Source organism: Castor canadensis, chromosome 9 (genome assembly GCF_047511655.1).
Source record: "Castor canadensis chromosome 9, mCasCan1.hap1v2, whole genome shotgun sequence".
Classification (NCBI taxonomy): domain Eukaryota; kingdom Metazoa; phylum Chordata; class Mammalia; order Rodentia; family Castoridae; genus Castor; species Castor canadensis.
This window is the reverse complement of record NC_133394.1, coordinates 111,255,908-111,273,971: the sequence shown is the minus strand read 5'-3', so window position 1 is coordinate 111,273,971 and position 18,064 is coordinate 111,255,908. Positions and strand designations below refer to the sequence as shown.

Genomic DNA, 18,064 nt, shown 5'->3' with positions numbered 1-18,064 from the left:
AGCAGCGAGGGGCACTGGGCAGGGAGCTGTGCCTAGGAGAGGAGCAAGCAAGAGGGAACAGTAGCAACAGATCCTGTAGCTTTATGTGTCATATCAAAGGGCCCCCAGTGTTGGCTTACCCAGTATACATCCCTGGGCTGCATAGCTGTGACCTCAAACCAGCACAAATCTTATATCAAGGAGCCTTGGAAAGTAATGGAGGTCTTAAGCTGCTCAAATGCTTCCCTTCCCAAGTCTCTGTCATTTCTCCCAAGCTGCAGCCTGGCTGTTCTTTACTTTCCTGTCTCCCTCAGGTCTGTTCTTTCCTTCTGAGATGTCCTCCCTGCCTTTTCTTTGTAGGGTAGCTGTACCCAACCAGTGTTCATGCATGGACTGCTTAGAAGGCAGGGCAGAGGGCAAGGTGGAGTTCATTATGCATTTATTTCATCCTTATCGTGTCACTGAATGCTCATTTACTTGTGCGTGCAATGGGACCCCAGGGTGCGCACCCCTCCTCTCCATCTGGAAGAACAGCTTTGGGACCGTACTCTCTTCCAGCAGATGGCAGCCTTCTCCGCAGATGATTCAGCCCATTTGTAGCTACCCTGGGTGCTGCAGAATAAAACTCCAACAAGGCAGGGAATAGTACAGCCATAATACCATCATGGTCTTGTACAGGGAGACACTTTTAATCATCTTGATCTTCCTAAGGGTTTCTTCCTTCTGTCCTTAGAATAAAACCAGCTTCCTCCAGGGCTCATGGTGATCTGACCCAACCACAGATCCTACTGCCCTTTCCCTCCTTCCCTCCCCCCAGCCACCCTGACACTGCCTTGCTGGGCCTCTCACCTGATTCCACCATAGGGCCATCACACTCCCTTCGCCTGAAATGCCCCCCTCTTGCACTCCCCCTTCTCTCACGCTGTAATGTATCTGACACCATCTTGTCAATCATCACCTTCTCCAAAAGGCTCTCTCCCAGCTGTTTCCCTAACTAGGTGCCCCTTCCTTCCTCCTTGCCAGGCACATTATGGTGGTTAAGTTCCTTCCTACTACTTTTCACGGTCTGAAGCTATGTACTTGCTTCTTGTTTATGTCTCTGACTGAAAGTTAAGCTGAGTATGAGGTAGGACATGGACTTGGAACTCTCTGGGCAAATCTATTCAAGCCTACTATGAATGAAGTCAGTGTAAAGTCACTCGTGGACATCCCTAGGACCATCTGGATTCACTTGATAGTTATTGAGCTCACATGGATTACATTCATTGAGTGTTCTGTTCTAAATATTTAATATCTTGTCTTATTTTCAAGACAACATAAGTACTGTTATGGTCCCATTTTACAGATGAAGAAACTAAGGCAGAGAGGACTTAAGTGACTTGCAAAAAGTCATACACACAGTAATAGAGCAGAGATTGAACCAAGGTGGTTAGACCCCATACTCTTGTCTTTACCATCACCCTCTTCTACTCTTGACTGCATGAGGAAGCTCTGTACTAGGTGCTAGGGGGTGACAGAGAGACTGGGCAGCGACTCATTTCTGTAATCTCAACTACTTGGGATAGTTCAAGGCCAGCCTAGGTGAAAATTTATCTCAACCAATAAACCAGGTGTAGTGGTATAGAGGAGGATCACAATCTGAGGCCGGTCATGGGTGAAACATATGAGACCTTAACTGAAAAGTAACCTAAAAGCAAAAAGGGTTGGAGGGATGGCTCAAGTGGTAGAATGCTCGGGACGAGGCCCTGAGTAGAAAAGATGTGAGAGAATGAATGAACATAAAAAGCTCAGTGACTGGCCCAGTATAAGTGCTCAATAAATATTATAGTAAGTGTTGTACTCAGTATTCCTATTCCAGTTAGGGAAGCAAGGCAGCTATTTGACTATGTGTACTACGTGGTACATGGAGAACAAGGTCAAGCAGTCTTTCCTAAGGAGCTTACAAGCCAAGAGAAATAAATGATACAGACATAAAGATAATGAAATCTATAGAGTCCAGATGGTTGGACATCCGCTCAACCACAATCAGGCCCTCCACACGCAATGATGTCTTATTCCGGTATCACCTGGCCAAGTGTCCCTGATTTACAGATGAGGAGTCCGAGGCTAAGGGCGTGCAGCAGTAGGACTAGCACTCAAACCTTGCCAGTTGATTCAAAGCCTGTGAAACCCTGCAGACCAGACAGGTGTGGGCCCGACTGGCCTTGGGCGGGAGAAAGAAGTACAGCTGTGGTGGTCTGTGGAAGAGGGGGTTGGGACGTATTTTTGGGCCGGGCGACAGTGGAGTTGTGCTACAGGAAGACCAGCCAGGGACATGGATTGAATGTGTAAAATCCTCCCCGGCCCTCAGGGAAAGTGCGCACAATAGCTCAGCTGCAACGGTGTACTGGGGTCCAGCCTGAGTGTAGCTAGGAGAGAAGGAAGCTTGATGCCCAGGAAAGAGCACTGAATGAGGATGCAGGACTTTACTTTTGGTTTTGCCATAGCTGTATGTGCTTTTTCCTAGGGAATAGTTTTGAGAGTCTGTATTTTAATGCATTTGCTTACTTCGACAGGACAAGGTGTTGCCAAAGTGCGATTACTATATTCTGTCTTATGTGAGGTTTTTTTGGTGGTATTGGGGTTTGAAGTCGGCTTTGGCTTGCAAGCTCTCTACCACTTAGGCCACGCCCCTAGACCTTGATTACTGTATTTTCTTGAATATGGGGAGATTTAAATTTTTTTCCAGTTTAAACATACAAACTTTTAGAGATAAAGCCAAAATAGATGAGTATTTATTAATGTATTAATTGAGTTGTACATATAAAATTAAAATGACATGTTAAAATAAGTTATATAATTTAGAAATATTTATTTCTAATGTCATTTCATGAAGAACAGTTTAATTTAACTTTTACATGTATATTTGATTTCTCTACTGTCACTTTTTGAATAATTTAATATGCTTACTCAGGGTACATCATTTTTACTTCTATGTTATTTGAGATAGAAGATTTTTTATTATGGAGATTTTCAAATATACACGAAAAGGGAATGTTGTATAATTCCTATCCGTAACCATGTATCCACCACCTAGTTTCAACAGTCATTTTTTGTTATTTATTTATTAACATTTTAAAAATCTCATTTCATCTAGGCATTTCCCTCATTGCCCCCCTCCAAGTTTGGAGAGCATCCCATAGGACAAATTTGTTTTAAAGAAAGCAACAGACACCATGCCATTTTACCCATAAATGCTTTCGTATGTCATTGCATCTCTACTTGCTAAGAATTATGTTAAAAACATAATTACTATGTCACTATTATACCAAACAAAATTTACAGTTATCCTCTAATAACATCTAATGCCCACTAAGTACTTAAGATTTCCCTAATTGTCTCAAAATGTTGTTGTACACCTTGTTTGAGTTAGGACTTAAAGGCCACACATTGCATTTGAGTTACATCTCTTCAGTGTCTTCTTAAAATCACTACTCCTATGCTCTCTTCCTTTTTGAAACACCATCTGTTCCTTACAAAAGCTGGGTGAAATATCCCATATTCTGAACTTGATTCTTTCTTTGCAATGTCTTCGATTGTTCCTCTGGCTGCTCTAGTTCTTGCAAATCACATTTATAGATTAAGAGGCTTGCTTAGATTGAAAAAGAGTCACTTTTGGCAAGACTCTGGTAGCTAGTGCTGTGTGAGGAAGCAGCAGAGGTGGGCTCTCCAGGCCCTGAGGCTTGCTGACTGGGCTCAGGTGAGATTGTCTGATGCCTCCATTAAAAGTTCCCTAGTCACATCGCTGTGGCTTTAGCAACCTGCCTTGTTCATGACCTGGGTTCCATTTTTTTTATTAAGGAGTGAGACAAGCCCTTGCCAACCTGTGCTTGCGGCTGTCACTGGAAATTATGCCACAAGCCATCAGAACGCATTCAGGTAATGTAGTGGTAGGAACTGAAAGAAAAAAATAGTACTGTCCGCTGCTGTTGTCTTCACTGTACATCAGCAGGCCCTTGACTGCGTTTTGTGTTCATGTTTTGCTTTTTAAGACAATGTTGAAAGCTTGTTTTTAGAGCAACGCCCAACACTTCAGATTATTAAAATCATATCCCCAAGAGTGATGACTAAATTTATACAATTGTAAAAATTTTTCTTTAGATTCCACCTCCCTCCCATTTTAAATGCTGGTTTGGGTAGGGAGGGTGCTGTAATTTTCCCATTCTTGCATTTATTTGAGTTGTTTTTCAGGCTAATGTTTTCCCTGGCCTGGTGTTGGAAAAGTAAGTTAGTGAGGAAGTGCCTCATGTTTGGGGCCTCTTCTTTTCTGGGGAACAGTTCTTTGGGGGAAAATCTTGCCGCTTTACGTGCAGCCATTTATGCTACGCTCCTGGGGACCTCCTGAATTTTCGTGATTGCACTTGGCTCATGAAGCACGCGCCAAGAGTAAACCTCGAAGACGGAAGCAGCGATCCAGCCTTGCCCTTTCCTCTGCCCCGCCTCGCACCCGCACAGCCCCACGAGGAACGTCTGTAACTCTGGCCTGTCCCTCGCTCTCTGCCGCAGTGCACCACGCTGGGCACCGGCCCGCCGCCCCGCGCCCTCGGCCCCGCGGCCGCGCCCGACACGGAGCCGCCCCGGGACCCGGCCGGCCGCGCCCCCTCCCGCCGCACGGAGCCCGCGCTCGGCCGTGCCAGTACCGGAGTCCGCCACACCCTGCGGCCGCGGGTCGCCGGGGCCCTGCACCACGACGCCGCCGCCCACCCAGCCCTGCCCAGCACGGCCGGACAATCGGTACAGCTCCTCCACCGCCGCCCTCCTCTGCACCGTCCCGTCCCATAGATTGTCATGACAGAACAAAGCCGAGAATGACCCCCCCCCCCCCCCCCCCCGCCAACTGCAATGCAGTAGTGAGGACCCGCGGGGGTCAGTCCAACACCTCCCCCCGGGGTCTGAACCCATGCGTTGTACCCGACCCTGTGTATACTGTGCTTTTACCTATGTATATATACCTCTGTGAACTTCATCCATAAACTACGCACGGTGAGAGATTAAACAGTCCTGAACAGTAGTCACAGTGGCCTTGGTTGTCAGAATGAACAATTGTTTAGACTGAAATAATTGTTCTAAATAAAAGCTATTGAAAACTTACGAACTGCTTACTTCTGGAGTTTTCCACTTAATATTTTTAGGCTTCAGATGCCTGGAACCCCCAGAAGTGAAGCCAGGGATGGGACCACTGTATTAAGAAAAGCTAGTGCCTCAGTGGTAGCTGCTCACATGGAGCTGCTGGGCTTTGTGACCTGTTCTTTGTTTCATTTTATTGTCCTGGCTTTCCTTCCTCCACTCTTAAACTTCCTCCTTGAATCTTTCATCTTTCCATAGATACATCTTAGCGCAGTGTGCTATGTGTGTGTTTATAGAAGCACATCAAATTGAAGAAGAGAGGGCATAAACGCTTAAGAAGCCAACGATACAGATGAATACATGTTCACAATTGAGTGTATTCTCACTAACATTTATTTTCATACTTGGAACCCCTAAAGAAAATACTTCCTTAACAATGACTGCATTACTTAAATGCCTTTTTATCTGCAGAAATGTAAGCAGAATTGTAACGCATGGATTTTTAGAACTAATAATAGATACCATTTCTTGTATGCTTACGGTGTTGGTAATAGTCCCCAGACCTGTTTGTCTGCTTCAAAAAAAAAAAAAAAAAAAAAAAAAACCAATGCCTGTGTCCCACCTGTAGGGACTGAGGTTTAATTGCCTGGGATGTGGTGTGGGACCTGGCCAGTTTAAAAGACTGTCAACAAGTCTAACCTGCAGACAAGTTTGGGCAGCACTGCTTTGCTGAGGACACTGGCTAACACTGGCCAGCTGGGAGCCATTCTGTCCCACTGACCAGTGAGATGATGCAGAAAGTAAGCTGGCAATGGGGGAGAGGGTTCCTCCCTTGGATCATCTGTGTTTACAGATGGTCTGTGAGCACTGACTCGCTCTTATACTGACTGTGTATATGCAGCTGAAACCCAGAAGCTTGTCATCCATGAGAAATGCACACAGCAAATGCCAACAGCACAATGGCTTTTTCAGACCTCTCTAGCTTTTTCCTTAGGTCTAAGTCAGCTGAGCCTCAAAAAGTAGAGCAATAAGAGATAGCTGAGTTGAAAGCGTCCATTACCGAGTGTGTGTGTGTGAAGGCAGGCCTATCTTACTTGTGTTCTGTCCACACTCAGCCATGCTTTCACATAGGAGCCAAATTCATAGTAATTTGGATTTTTTATAGTGCTCCACTATAAAAAAGTTCACTTCCACACTGAAGTTGAACTAATAATTCCAACTATGGTTCACCTACCATAGTGTGCTTTTTACACACCATACCACACCACACCACACCACACACACACCCCTCACTAATCTTTACACAGACTTATGTATTATCCTCTAATCTAAGAGGAGAAAACTGAATCTCAGAGAACTTAATCTGCCCAAGATCATACAGTTGAGTAACAAAAACTGGAGTTTGATCCCAGATGTAGTGATTTGTACCTATAATCCCAGCAGTTGGGAGACTGAGGCAGACGAATTATGAATTTGAGGCCAGTCTAGGCTACATAGCAAGACCTGTGTCCAAAATGTAAAACCAGGGCCAGGCATGGTGGTACATGCCTGTAATCCTAGCTATGTGAGAAGCGGAGATAGGTTTAAAGTTTGAGGCAAAAATGTTAGACCCTGTCTCAAAAATAAAAGTTGTGGGCTGGGCTTTGGCTCCAGTGGTAGAGGCCTGCCTGGCAAGTGGGAGGCACTGAGTTCAAACTCCAGTACTGCATAATAATAATAACAATAATAATAAAAGAGGAAGCAGCTAGAATGGTGGTGCACGCCTGTAATTCCAGTTACTCAGGAGGCAGAGGTAGGAGGATCATGGTCTGAGGCTGACCTAGGAAAGAGAACCAGACCTAACCTGAAAAATAACCTGAAAGAACTGGGGGCATGGCTTAAGTGGTAAAGCACCTGCCTAGCAAGTGCAAGACCTGGGTTTGGTACCAGAAAAAAAAAATTTAAAAACCAAAATCCTGGGTTTTGATCCATATCTCTGATGCCAGAGTGCTCCTGCTTTTCCCCAACAGTCCAAAGGGTAGAACTCTCAGCTCAAAACCTTGTAAGAAGAGATTTTGTCTGGAACAACCTGTCTTTATGACGTCTGTGATGACAGATCTTTGGATACCTTGGTCTCTGAATCACCTACATTTTCCCACATTAAAAAGCCCCAAACACCGTCTAAACATGAATTTTCATTTGCTTAACCATTTCATCTGGTTTGGACATTTCAGGTTTATGTAACTTCCCACCACCAAAGGGTACCATTGAACATTTGATGAACATTTTTGTGCATCAGTCTTTGCTCACACTTGGAATTATTTCCTTAGGTGCATTTCTAGAAATAGAACTGAGTTAAGAAATATGAACACTGCTGATGCATACTGCCAAATTATTTTAAGTATACTAATTTAAATTTTTGCCAGCATGCATGAGAATACTCATCTTCTAGCATCACTGCCCTTTGCAAGGAAATTTTGCTAATTTGATAGTTTGAAAAAACTCACTTTAAATTTGTACTGTTTTGATTATGTCAATTTGAATTTTTCTTATGTCTTATCAGCCCATGATATATCTCTCTATATAAATTTAGTTCCTACCCTTTGTTTATTTTTGGCACATATTTTAATGTTTTCCCTATTAATCTATACTTTTAAACTCTTCAAATATTAGTGCCATTAATCCTCTGTCATATTTACTGCTACATTTCTCCAAATTTTTTGTCAGCTTTAGCCCTAGAAGATTAAAATCCAGTGATTGATTAAGTAGATATTCTTTCCCTCTTTCTCTCTCTCTCTCTCATTTGGTTTGCTTGTGATTTATCTTGGTACCTGGTGTGACACATTTAACTTGGCCATTTCCCCAAACACTTATTTTCCCAACTCCTTTCTCTTTTGATTTGTCATGTTATCTTTATCACAGCTTTGATTCCTGTTGAATCTAATTTTTGCTTTTATTTTCTTGTAGCAAACCCTGTGTCCTGTGACTTTGTAAGGAAATGGTAAGACTGTATCTCTGTACTGTTGTTGCCTACTGAAGATGGTGGCCAGCTGAGCCAGATGGGCAGACCTCTGGGGACTTGAAGGGGAATCTGTCTTGGGGCTTCTGAGAAGGAGATTCCCACGCTGCTCTATTGTCATAGGTCCTCTTGTAGTCACAAGTCCTGTGGGAGGAGGAAAGAAGGGAGGTAAAGTAATTAAGTGAAGTGGAGAACACTGAGATGGGAGAGTATATACTATTTACTACAGTATATACTATTTACTAGAGTATATTTGTTTCGTAGTAGATTCTGAGCCTTTCAGGGCATTGACAGTCTCCTGTCCTAGGTTGAAGGGCATGGAGAAGGTACAGGTTACTCCCCATCCTCCTTGCCTCTAATTCAAGGACAGTAGCTAATGAAATCAAGGAAGTGCTCTCTATGAAAAAATAAAGAATAGCCAGGTGCTGGTGGCCCACACCTGTAATCCTAACTACTCAGGAGGCTGAGATTGGGAGGACTGGGGTTCGAGGCCAGCCTAGGCAAATAGTCCATGAGATACCATCTCGAAAATAGCCAGAGCAAGTGGACTGGAGGTGTGGCTCAAGTGGTAGATCACCTGCTTTGCAAGCATGAAACCCTAAGTTCAAACCCTAGTCCCACAAAAAAAAAAAAGAAGCCTGTATATCTATGTAGGAACATACAATGACTCCTGAAAATAGATGCTAACCTTGGTTTGGCAGAGATGTAATTTAGACAAAACAATAGAATCAGTAAAGAGAAATACCAATGGTCTATATCAATGATTCATGTGGATGAGAAACAAATAATATCAGACTTTGTTTTTATTTACTCTTCTAAGAGGTGGGTTAAAATCATTTATATTTTTTGCAGTTGTTCAACCCATTTACAATTTTATTTATTATTTACATTGATTTTGTTTTTTTAAATATAGGCCAGATAATAAATATTATTACCTTATTTTTTTGTGTGTAATACTTTGCAGCTTTTTAAAATACTTTCTTACTTGAAAAGTAGGACATACATGTCTGCCTTTTTTTTTTTTTTAAACAATGCTTGGGTCATTTTTTTTTTTTTTTTTTAGTGGTACTGGGGTTTGAACTCAGAGCTTCACACTTGTTAGGCAGGTAGGTGCTCTGCCACTTGAGCCACTCCTCCAGCCCAGGATATACATATCTGTATGTCAACTATAAGTTATCAGAAGAAAATGAGATTCAGAGAAATTGTGCTGCTTTCCCAAGGTGGTATGGTAGCTGAGTAGTAGAAATGGTAGAAAAACATTTACTGAATATTAACAAGTACCCTTTCAAAAGTCCAATTACTTCAAACAAATAGTGTGTGCTGAATGAGTAAACTTCCCTGTGAAAGTGAAAATAGTTTATACTTACTATGTTTTTGTACTTCAGGACTGATGATGAAGACAGTGATTGACTTTTGTTATTGCTTCTCTTTTTCACTGCTTCTTGCTTTTGTTTGATTGGTTAATTTCAGGTTGATAGTGTGAGAAGATTGTGCTAACTTCTTATCTGCCCCTGAAGCTCCTAAACAATTCTTTTGTATACAAATGGATGTGCATACTTAGTTATGAAAGCAAATACTTTCGAATATAAGCCAGATCCTAAAATGGAAGAGCATTCTGATGAAAGACTTCTTAGATGGCCCCATCAGTAGAGACCCAAAATTGTTTCCATGGTTACAGCTCTATAAACATACATTTAGTGCTCTGTACCCAAAGTAAGGATTAAAAAAATTTCTTGGCTATTGGCAAACCATAGGAGACTAATCATCAATGAAGAAAGGCACAGCAATGTAATCCTCATTAAACTTTGCACAGGAACAAGATAAGACACAGTGAGGTAATGCAGTTCCTGAGACAGAAGGGAAATCCATGTTAATATTAAGAGATAAAGATTGGAAATGTAGTTGTGGTGACATGATGCATTAAAAAACAAATGAAATGATGAGGTATTAGTCAGACCTTCACAGAGAACTATTAAGAAAAATATTAAGATATTACTTCCAATTGAAAAAATAAACCAATTTACATATCTACAGGAATAAACTAGGAAACTGTCAGTAGTCTTGCATAAAATACCACATTTATAACCCATTATTTTTCTGGTGAAAAAGAAGGTAGTGAGGGAAGTCTTGGGGTGATGACCCACATTAGAAGCTAACTTGCTTTAAGAGATTAACACATGGTAAGATTCTTTTGTCTGCAACTATGGCTTTCTTCTCCTCTGTGCTGCCCAAACTAGGCTCTCACAGTAGAGGTTACCTGGTACCTGCAAGGCAAAGCCATTCTTCTGTTGAAAAAGGATGTAGATTTTACTTCTGGCAAGGAATAGTATCCTCATTGTTTCTAGATGAACAAGACTGGGCGTGACTATGGGGTTGCATTATATCGACAGATCACATGCCAAACTTCACAGCCAAAGAATCTTTTGGTTAAGTTGTGAGTAAGCTATGTCAGAAATACAGAAAGACATGTTTGTGTCTTTCCATAATATCAGAATTATCTAATAATAGATTTACAATCTATATTAATTTTGTTAGCTTTAATTTGACAAATACTCCTGATTTCACTTGGTGTTCATCTCCATTGGCCATCACAGATTCTTCTATTGCAATCTTAATTACTAATATTCACTCTTGGATCACACATTATATTTCACACAATTATATATTTATATATAGTTAACTCTTTTCCTTGCAGCTGGAATAAGAAATTAGATACTTTGTTACACTTTCATCACTCGTTGCCCATTTTCTGTGCATACTTTATGGTTTGAGATGTCTGAAATGTTATATGTAAAGTTTGATTTTAAAATGTGTGTTTTAAGTCAATGTTACTGGAATTGTGTTTATAGTATTTTCTGTGACTTTCATCAGTTGGTCATCATACTTAAATCATACACTATACCATACTTACATTAAATCATATATATAATATATACTATATATGTTACGGAATGACTAAGAAAGGGCTAAAGAGGCTTCAGGGTTCAGAAGGCTAAACTGAAGGCACAGGTAGAGAGGTGATACAAATGCAAGGAAAAGTCTCTGAGGGGGACCAGATAAGTTTTACAGGACAGGGGGCATGACTCAAGTGGTAGAGCACTTGCTTAGCATGTGCAAGGCCCTGAGTTCAATCCTCAGAACCAAAAAGAAGGAGTGGGAGGTGGAGAAAGTAGTCAGTGTACAGTTGTCAGATGTAGGTCCAGGTAGCAGGCATTTTTGAGTGTCAGTTGGGAGTGTGCTCTGTGTCACCAGAAGGAGATAGAACCCTGGAGACAGAGGCAGACAGAAGTTCTTCACTTTGACAATTCTCCTGTACAAGGCTCATGACAAGTGACTGGGTGGCAGGTCAGTGTACCTGCCATGTCTCAGTCTTGGGGTGCTCCCAGGTGAAGGAGGTCACATTTGGTGTGATTGATAAGTTCATGTGTCTGGTATTTCTTATCTGATTTGATATATTCACAGGTATAATTATTTATTGATATAAATTATTTATCCAGTTTGTGCCTCGTGGTGTGCTGGTAGATGGTTGTTGTTTACTTGTATAAGTAAGATATAAGGACATTCCACCTTGGCACTTATACTCAAAATGGAGTAACTTGGTTAAAACTGTTGCTTTATAAAATGGAGTCACTCAACTAGGCACAACCTGAAAGCTGCTGTTCCATACAACATAGAGTGAGCCAGAGCAGGCCCAGGCTGTTCTCAGTTACCTCTTGTAAGGAAATATAGGCCCCAAAATGACCACGTGGAGGGGAGTGATCTGGCTAAGAGATTCTTTATTGACGGGTGGGAGAGGGAGAGAGAGGGAGAGAGGGGCAGGGGCTTAACTACCCCTCAGTGGGACTCAGCATGATCTGATTGGTTAGGATCTTAGTTCATGCTGATTGGAGGTTGGGGCAGAAGGAGGATTCAAGCTAGACTTGAGGCAGGACTGTGACCCTGGGAGGCAGGACCCTGACCCAGGAAAACAGAAGCTTAAGGGTGCAGTAAGAACTGAAACCTACCAGCGCCATTATTGCCAACACCTCTGCCCACTGCCACAATCTTGTGTCTTGAAAAAAAATGTATTACTGTTCACAAATAAACATTTGCTATTAATTTTTGAAAAGTTAACGACATATAGGGCTGGAGACATGGCTCAAGAGGTAGAGTAACACAGGGAGATGTTATAATTCAGAAACAAATTCGATGTTTTGAGTATCCTTGACAGCCTCTTTGTGGATGGTGTAGGATTCCACTTGACCTTTTGAAATGTTCTAAAGGGTCTCGACTCCCTTTATTACCATCATACAAACCCTGAGAATTAGGTTAAAATGAAATATGATGTATTTCAAAGTGATTTCAAGAGTACAAAATACCCAACACATAAAATGATTAATGTTTGAAGAGATGAAAATGCTATTACCCTGACTTGGTTTTTTTATATACATGTACTGAGTTACCATGGTATAACCAACAAAGATGTACAAGTATTATGTCTCAATAAAAATAATAGCAAGAAAATAATATTTCACTGTGAAACAATAAAACCTGGAATCTCCAAAGTTGGTGCTGGAATAATTAGCTCTTAGACAAGCAGAATTGTTGGACTGATCCCATGTCCCTGAGATCTGTCACTGCTACCATGATGCTGGCCTCCAGGGGACTGCTGATATTATGGCCTGGTTGTGTACATGAAATCCTTCCTGTGCATCTCCTGTGCACAGCTAAGAAAAGCTGTGAGGATGAAAGAAGTCATTAGTAAAGGCTGAGGAACAACACAAGTTAAGTAACACAGAATAAGTTGGAAATCGATTCTGATGAAAGGATTTCAGCTTGTTCTTCAGAATGGATGGCTCAGTGTTGTGAATGTGCAATCTTGGGAGATAGTTGCTCACTAGTAATCCCCTCTTCCCCCTCCCACTTTCTGAGAGGGGCTGCATGGTGCACCAATTGTCATTGAACTAGGAGGTCATTTTCACACATAAAGGGGATTGTGTGTGCTATGGCAGGGCTGGAATCCCTGACCCCAGAGCCAAAGCTTATTCTAACACAAATTGTTTGGAGCCTGTGAAGGTGCTCAGGCAAGTGTTTGGGAGAATGCTTTTCTCATCACCTGTCCATCAAAGAATTTCTCTTGACTAATTCACCTGAACTCTTGCCTCACTCATTAAGTGAGCTTCTTAGAACATGAAAGTTACAACTATTTCATGGATTTGAGAGAGAGAGATGTGGTCCTTCTGAGTCCTTTCTCTTTGGGATCTGTCTTCAGGGAGTGATGTTTGTGATCTTTCTGATACACAGCAAGCTTAGCCCAAAGAGAGAGGCCTCCTGAAGCTCAGCAGCATGGCTAATTCAGGGATGTCAGGAGTCCAAACCACTCCCTTCAGTATTTCTTATCCAGAACAGAAATATTGGATAAATATGTCCAACTCCTGTGTCTATTTTTCAGTTGGCTCCTAACTGATGGGCAAAAAGGATTGTTATCAGGCCCTTCAAACTCCAACCAGCTACATAAATAATCACAAAATAAGCTACAGTAACATAGGAGATATGTTAGCCTGCATTAGGTAGACAATGCTACAGTAACAAACAAGATGTAAACAACTCTTTGATAAAATAAAAGTTTGTTTCTCTCTCACACTAGAGTCCAGTGTGAGTTGGTTATTCCTTATAGTTCTGCTACCAGGAACATGCAGCTTCCAGGGTCACTGGAACAGGAAAAGACATGGAGGAGGCACATGAGCTGTTAAGTGCATTGCTCTAGTAGTGATACCCATCACTCCTGCTGAAGTTAGACTTGACTAGTTACATGGCTCCAAACAACTGCAAAGACAGCTGGGAAATGTAGGGGAACATGGAAGTGTGGAGAGCATGAACTCTTCCTGCCACAGTTGGGTTAAGAATGATTAGGGAATGTTCAAAGGAGCAGAGTGGAGCATGAAGAAGGCCAAATGGTTCCAAAAGTATATTTTTACCTCTTCCATGGTTTTTGCCAAAGCCAGACATTCTGTCCACAATTTTTCTGCACAATCTCTTCACAATCCAGTGCCACCAAACCATTTACAAATTAATATGCTAGTTGAAGTTTTATTCCATTAACAAGTATGCATTTAAGGCTGGAGGTATAGCTCAAGAGATAGAGTGCTTGCCCAGCAAGCATGGGGCTCTGGGTTCAATCCCTAGTACTACAAACAAACAAACAAAAAACCCCAAACCAAACAAACAGAAAAAGCATGTATACCTTTTACCCAGAACCTTCTGGAGCCATAGACTCTATGGTGTGTTGCATATTTCCTGTCTTTTTTTTATTATATACTATATTAATAATTCTAGAACTAAGACTCTTGGATTCATAGTATTTTTGCATACTGTGAACCTTTCAGCACTCTTTATTTTATTTTGTTGCATACTGGGGATTTGAACCTGGGGCCTCATGTTTGCTAGGCAAGTGCTCTACCACTCGAGCTATGCCCCCCACTTTTGCACTCTTTAAATCACCTCTGATATAGCACTGCCCCCTTCCCTGACAAATAGGATTTCTTTGATTAAAAGTCACCCAATGTAACTGTATTTCTTAAGCACTCTCTTTGAATTAACCAGCTGGTATTTGTTAGTTTTTTTTCTAGAAAAAGAATTCAAGATCTTTCTAGACCTAAAAGACAATGGGGAACGCCAGATAGGTAAGGTGATAGTATATGATCCTGTTCGCTATAATTGTGTTTATTTTTATCACATTATTCTTACCTGCCCATTAACCCTACATTCCAGGTGTACCCATCCATGTGTACATATGTGGATCCACCATGCCAACAGTGTCACCTCAGTTGACTCAGCACATGGGGAACTTTAACACTGATGATGAATGCATCCCATCCCCAGAAATCCTGGGGTACAGCTTTGAGAGTGTTAAAAGCTTCCCAAAAGGTTGGAGAACCACTGCCCGGGGTTGGACTTCACACTCTTTTGAAACGCTGTGTTCATCCTGCAGGTCCACCTTTGCTGGCTGTAATGTTCAGTCCTGCTGTCTCTGAGAATATGCCTACAGCATACCTGTTCTCTGCAGCAGGCTGCATACCCAGTCCTCCTATGCTGGGCTGTAATGCTTTTTTTCCTTTGGCTCTTTTGTAAAGCCAGAATATTTTAGAGAAGTTTTAGATTTATGAAAAATTGAGCAGAAAGTGTAGTTCTCATATTTACCACCCTTTCCCAGGTTTCCCCTATCATTCATGTCTTGCATTAATGTGGTACAATTATTTCAATTAAGGAGCCAATATTGATAACATTATTATTGACTAAAGCCCATAATTCATATTAAGGTTCACTTATTGCATGGTTATTCACTTATGGTTCTGTAGGCTTTGACAAACATGTATCCTGGACCCACCTTTACAGTATCATGCAGAATAGTTTCACTGCCTGAACACGCCTCTGTGTTCTACCTATTCCTTCCTTTTCCTCTCTCCTACCCCCTGAACCCTTTGCAACCACTGATCTATTTACTATCTCTACAGTTTTGCCTTTTCCAGAATGTCATATAGTTAGAATCAACAGTATAGTTTCAGACTGGCTTGTTTCAATTCGTAACAGGCATTTAAGATTCCTTCACATCACTTCATGGCTTGATAGCTCATTTCTTTAATTTTATACTCCATTAATCTGGGTAAGATTCCATCGTATGGATGACCATTTATCCATTTAGCTGTTGAAAGGTCTTTTTTCTGCTCTAAGTATTCATGTATAGAGTATGAATAGGTTTTTATATAGACATGTTTTCAACTTCATTTGGGTAAATATTCGTGATATATTGATGAATTGTGGTAAGAGCATCTTTAGTTTTCTAAGCAACTGCTAAATTGTCTTCCACAGCTTTTGTGCCATTTTGCAGTCTCACTAACAGTGAGCGAGAGTTCCTGTTGTTCTTACAGCATTTGGTAGTGCCAGTGTTCAGATCTGAGCCATTCTTAGGGATGGGTAGTGGTATCTCATTGCTTTACTTTGCAATTCCCTGACAACATGATGTTAAGCATATTTTATATCCTTATTTGTATATTTTCTTGGTGAGGTGTCTGTTCAAATCTTTTGCCCATTTTCGTGGTATGGATTATCCAGTTTTCATGGGTTTAAAGTATTCTTTGTATATTTTGGATAGTGCTCCTTCATCAGACATGTGTTTTGCAAATTCTCAGCCTAAGGCTTGTCTTTATTCTCTTAGTACTGTCTTTCACAGAGCAAAAGTTTTAATTTTAATTAAATCCAACTTACCCTTTTTTTTCTTTTGTGAATTGTGCTATTGAATCTATAAACTCATTGCCAAATCCAAGATTACCTGGATTTTCTCTTGTAGTTTTCTTCTATAAAGTTTCTAGAAGCATTATAGTTTTGCATTTCAGTTTATTTAAATTTATAATATATGTTGAGCTAGGTTTTTTTTTGATGGTTTTAAAAGACTATTCTTTCTTGATTGGTTTGCTTTCAATCCTTTGACTATATTTCTGTAGGTCTGTTTCTAAGACCTGTATTCTATTCCACTGATTTGTCTATTCTCTCACCAATATCACACTGGATTCTTCTTCTCTTCCTCCTCCTCCTCCTCCTCCCTCCCCTCTCTTTCTCCTCCCCCTTCAGAAACATACACATAGATTGATGAGTGGTACACATCGATAACACATGTGTAATTAATATTGCTGTAAGTGTAAATATCTTAGAACAATCCTCCCCTTTCCCTATTTGAAACCAACAGAAATTGAATGAATTGATGAAGAAGTCAAGCTCATAAAAGTTAATTTACCCAGCTCATAGGCACCCAAACTGGGACTTGATTCTACACCCTTTGCCCAGAAAGCCCATTTATTTCCATTGTCTCACTCTGACTCTTGGAAAGACGTGTGTGTGTGTGTGTGTGTGTGTGTGTGTATGTGTGTGTGTGACTTCTGCTTCTAATTCTGGTCCTCTTAGCCATGCTCCTCCTATCCTTTTTTAGTTGGCCTAGCTGAAGACATTCCTGTTACTGCCACTGATAATCACCTGGCCAAATCCTATTATCTTTTTTTCAGTTTTCTTCTTTTTTCATGTCTGTTGTATTTGATGCATTTCAATATATTTGATGCATCTTGAAGCCTCAAAATCTTCCTCTACTTATATAACATGATGTCCTTATCTCTATCCATCACTTCTTTCATTGGAGACTACAGTTACCATCTTCCCCACTGTGGCTCTCCCTTGTCTGGCCCTTGTCCCCTGATGAGAGGACATTAGTCTCATATTTTCCTTGAGGTCATTCTTTTCTCCCCAGTATTTGTTTATCATCCATTCATTCATTTATCAAACAAGTATTGAGTGTCCCTAGTGTATAACAATAAAATATGAAGGGAAAACTTTTGAAAGATTAAGACATGATCTGGAAGAATACAGAGGGCTGGAGAGGGAGAGGCACTCTTGGACAAAAGTGTGGAGGGCTTTGTAAGCCACATTAAGGAGGCGGAAGAATTGGTACTCTAAAGTCAGAGGAAACCCTTAAAGTGTCTTGCTCTGGGATGTGGATGTAGCTCAGGGGTAGAGCACTTGCTTAGCGTGCGTAAGCCCTGGGCTTGATTCCCAGTACCACAAAAAGAAAAAAAGCGTCTTGAACAAGGAACTGACTTAATCAGATTTGTTTGCAGAAGGACCACTGTGACTGTCATGTGGAGAAAGGAGTAGGCATTAGGAGAATGTGGACAAAGGAAGCAGCAGCAGGGGTGAGGAGAAATGGACAGATTTGAGCCACATTTTGAAATGGAATCAGCTGATTCCAGTAAGGAGTGGGGGATCTTAATTAATATTTCTAATAATGACTCTGGCTGATGTTGACAAGGCAGAGAAAAAGAAAAGCTATATCCAAAAGCATAGACAAATTTGAAAAAAAAAAAAAGAAAGCAAATCTGGGCCCTTTAAAAAGGATAATTTAGTAAGTTGGCCAATTCAATTATGTGTGACCTGAGGGCCCTGAGGTGCCTTTCTAGG

At 41.1% G+C, this 18,064-nt stretch overlaps 1 protein-coding gene across 2 annotated transcripts in view; it reads left to right on the top strand.

The window, feature by feature from the left end:
• The window catches only part of Spmap2l (sperm microtubule associated protein 2 like), an 87,715-nt gene that overhangs the window by 8,107 nt on the left and 61,544 nt on the right, over positions 1–18,064 (top strand). For both annotated transcript variants that reach the window (XM_020181781.2, XM_074042186.1), the window contains 2 exons: positions 8,032–8,065; positions 14,680–14,745. In XM_020181781.2, the coding sequence (XP_020037370.2) occupies positions 8,032–8,065; positions 14,680–14,745 (100 nt within the window). The remainder of the gene's footprint in view (positions 1–8,031; positions 8,066–14,679; positions 14,746–18,064) is intronic.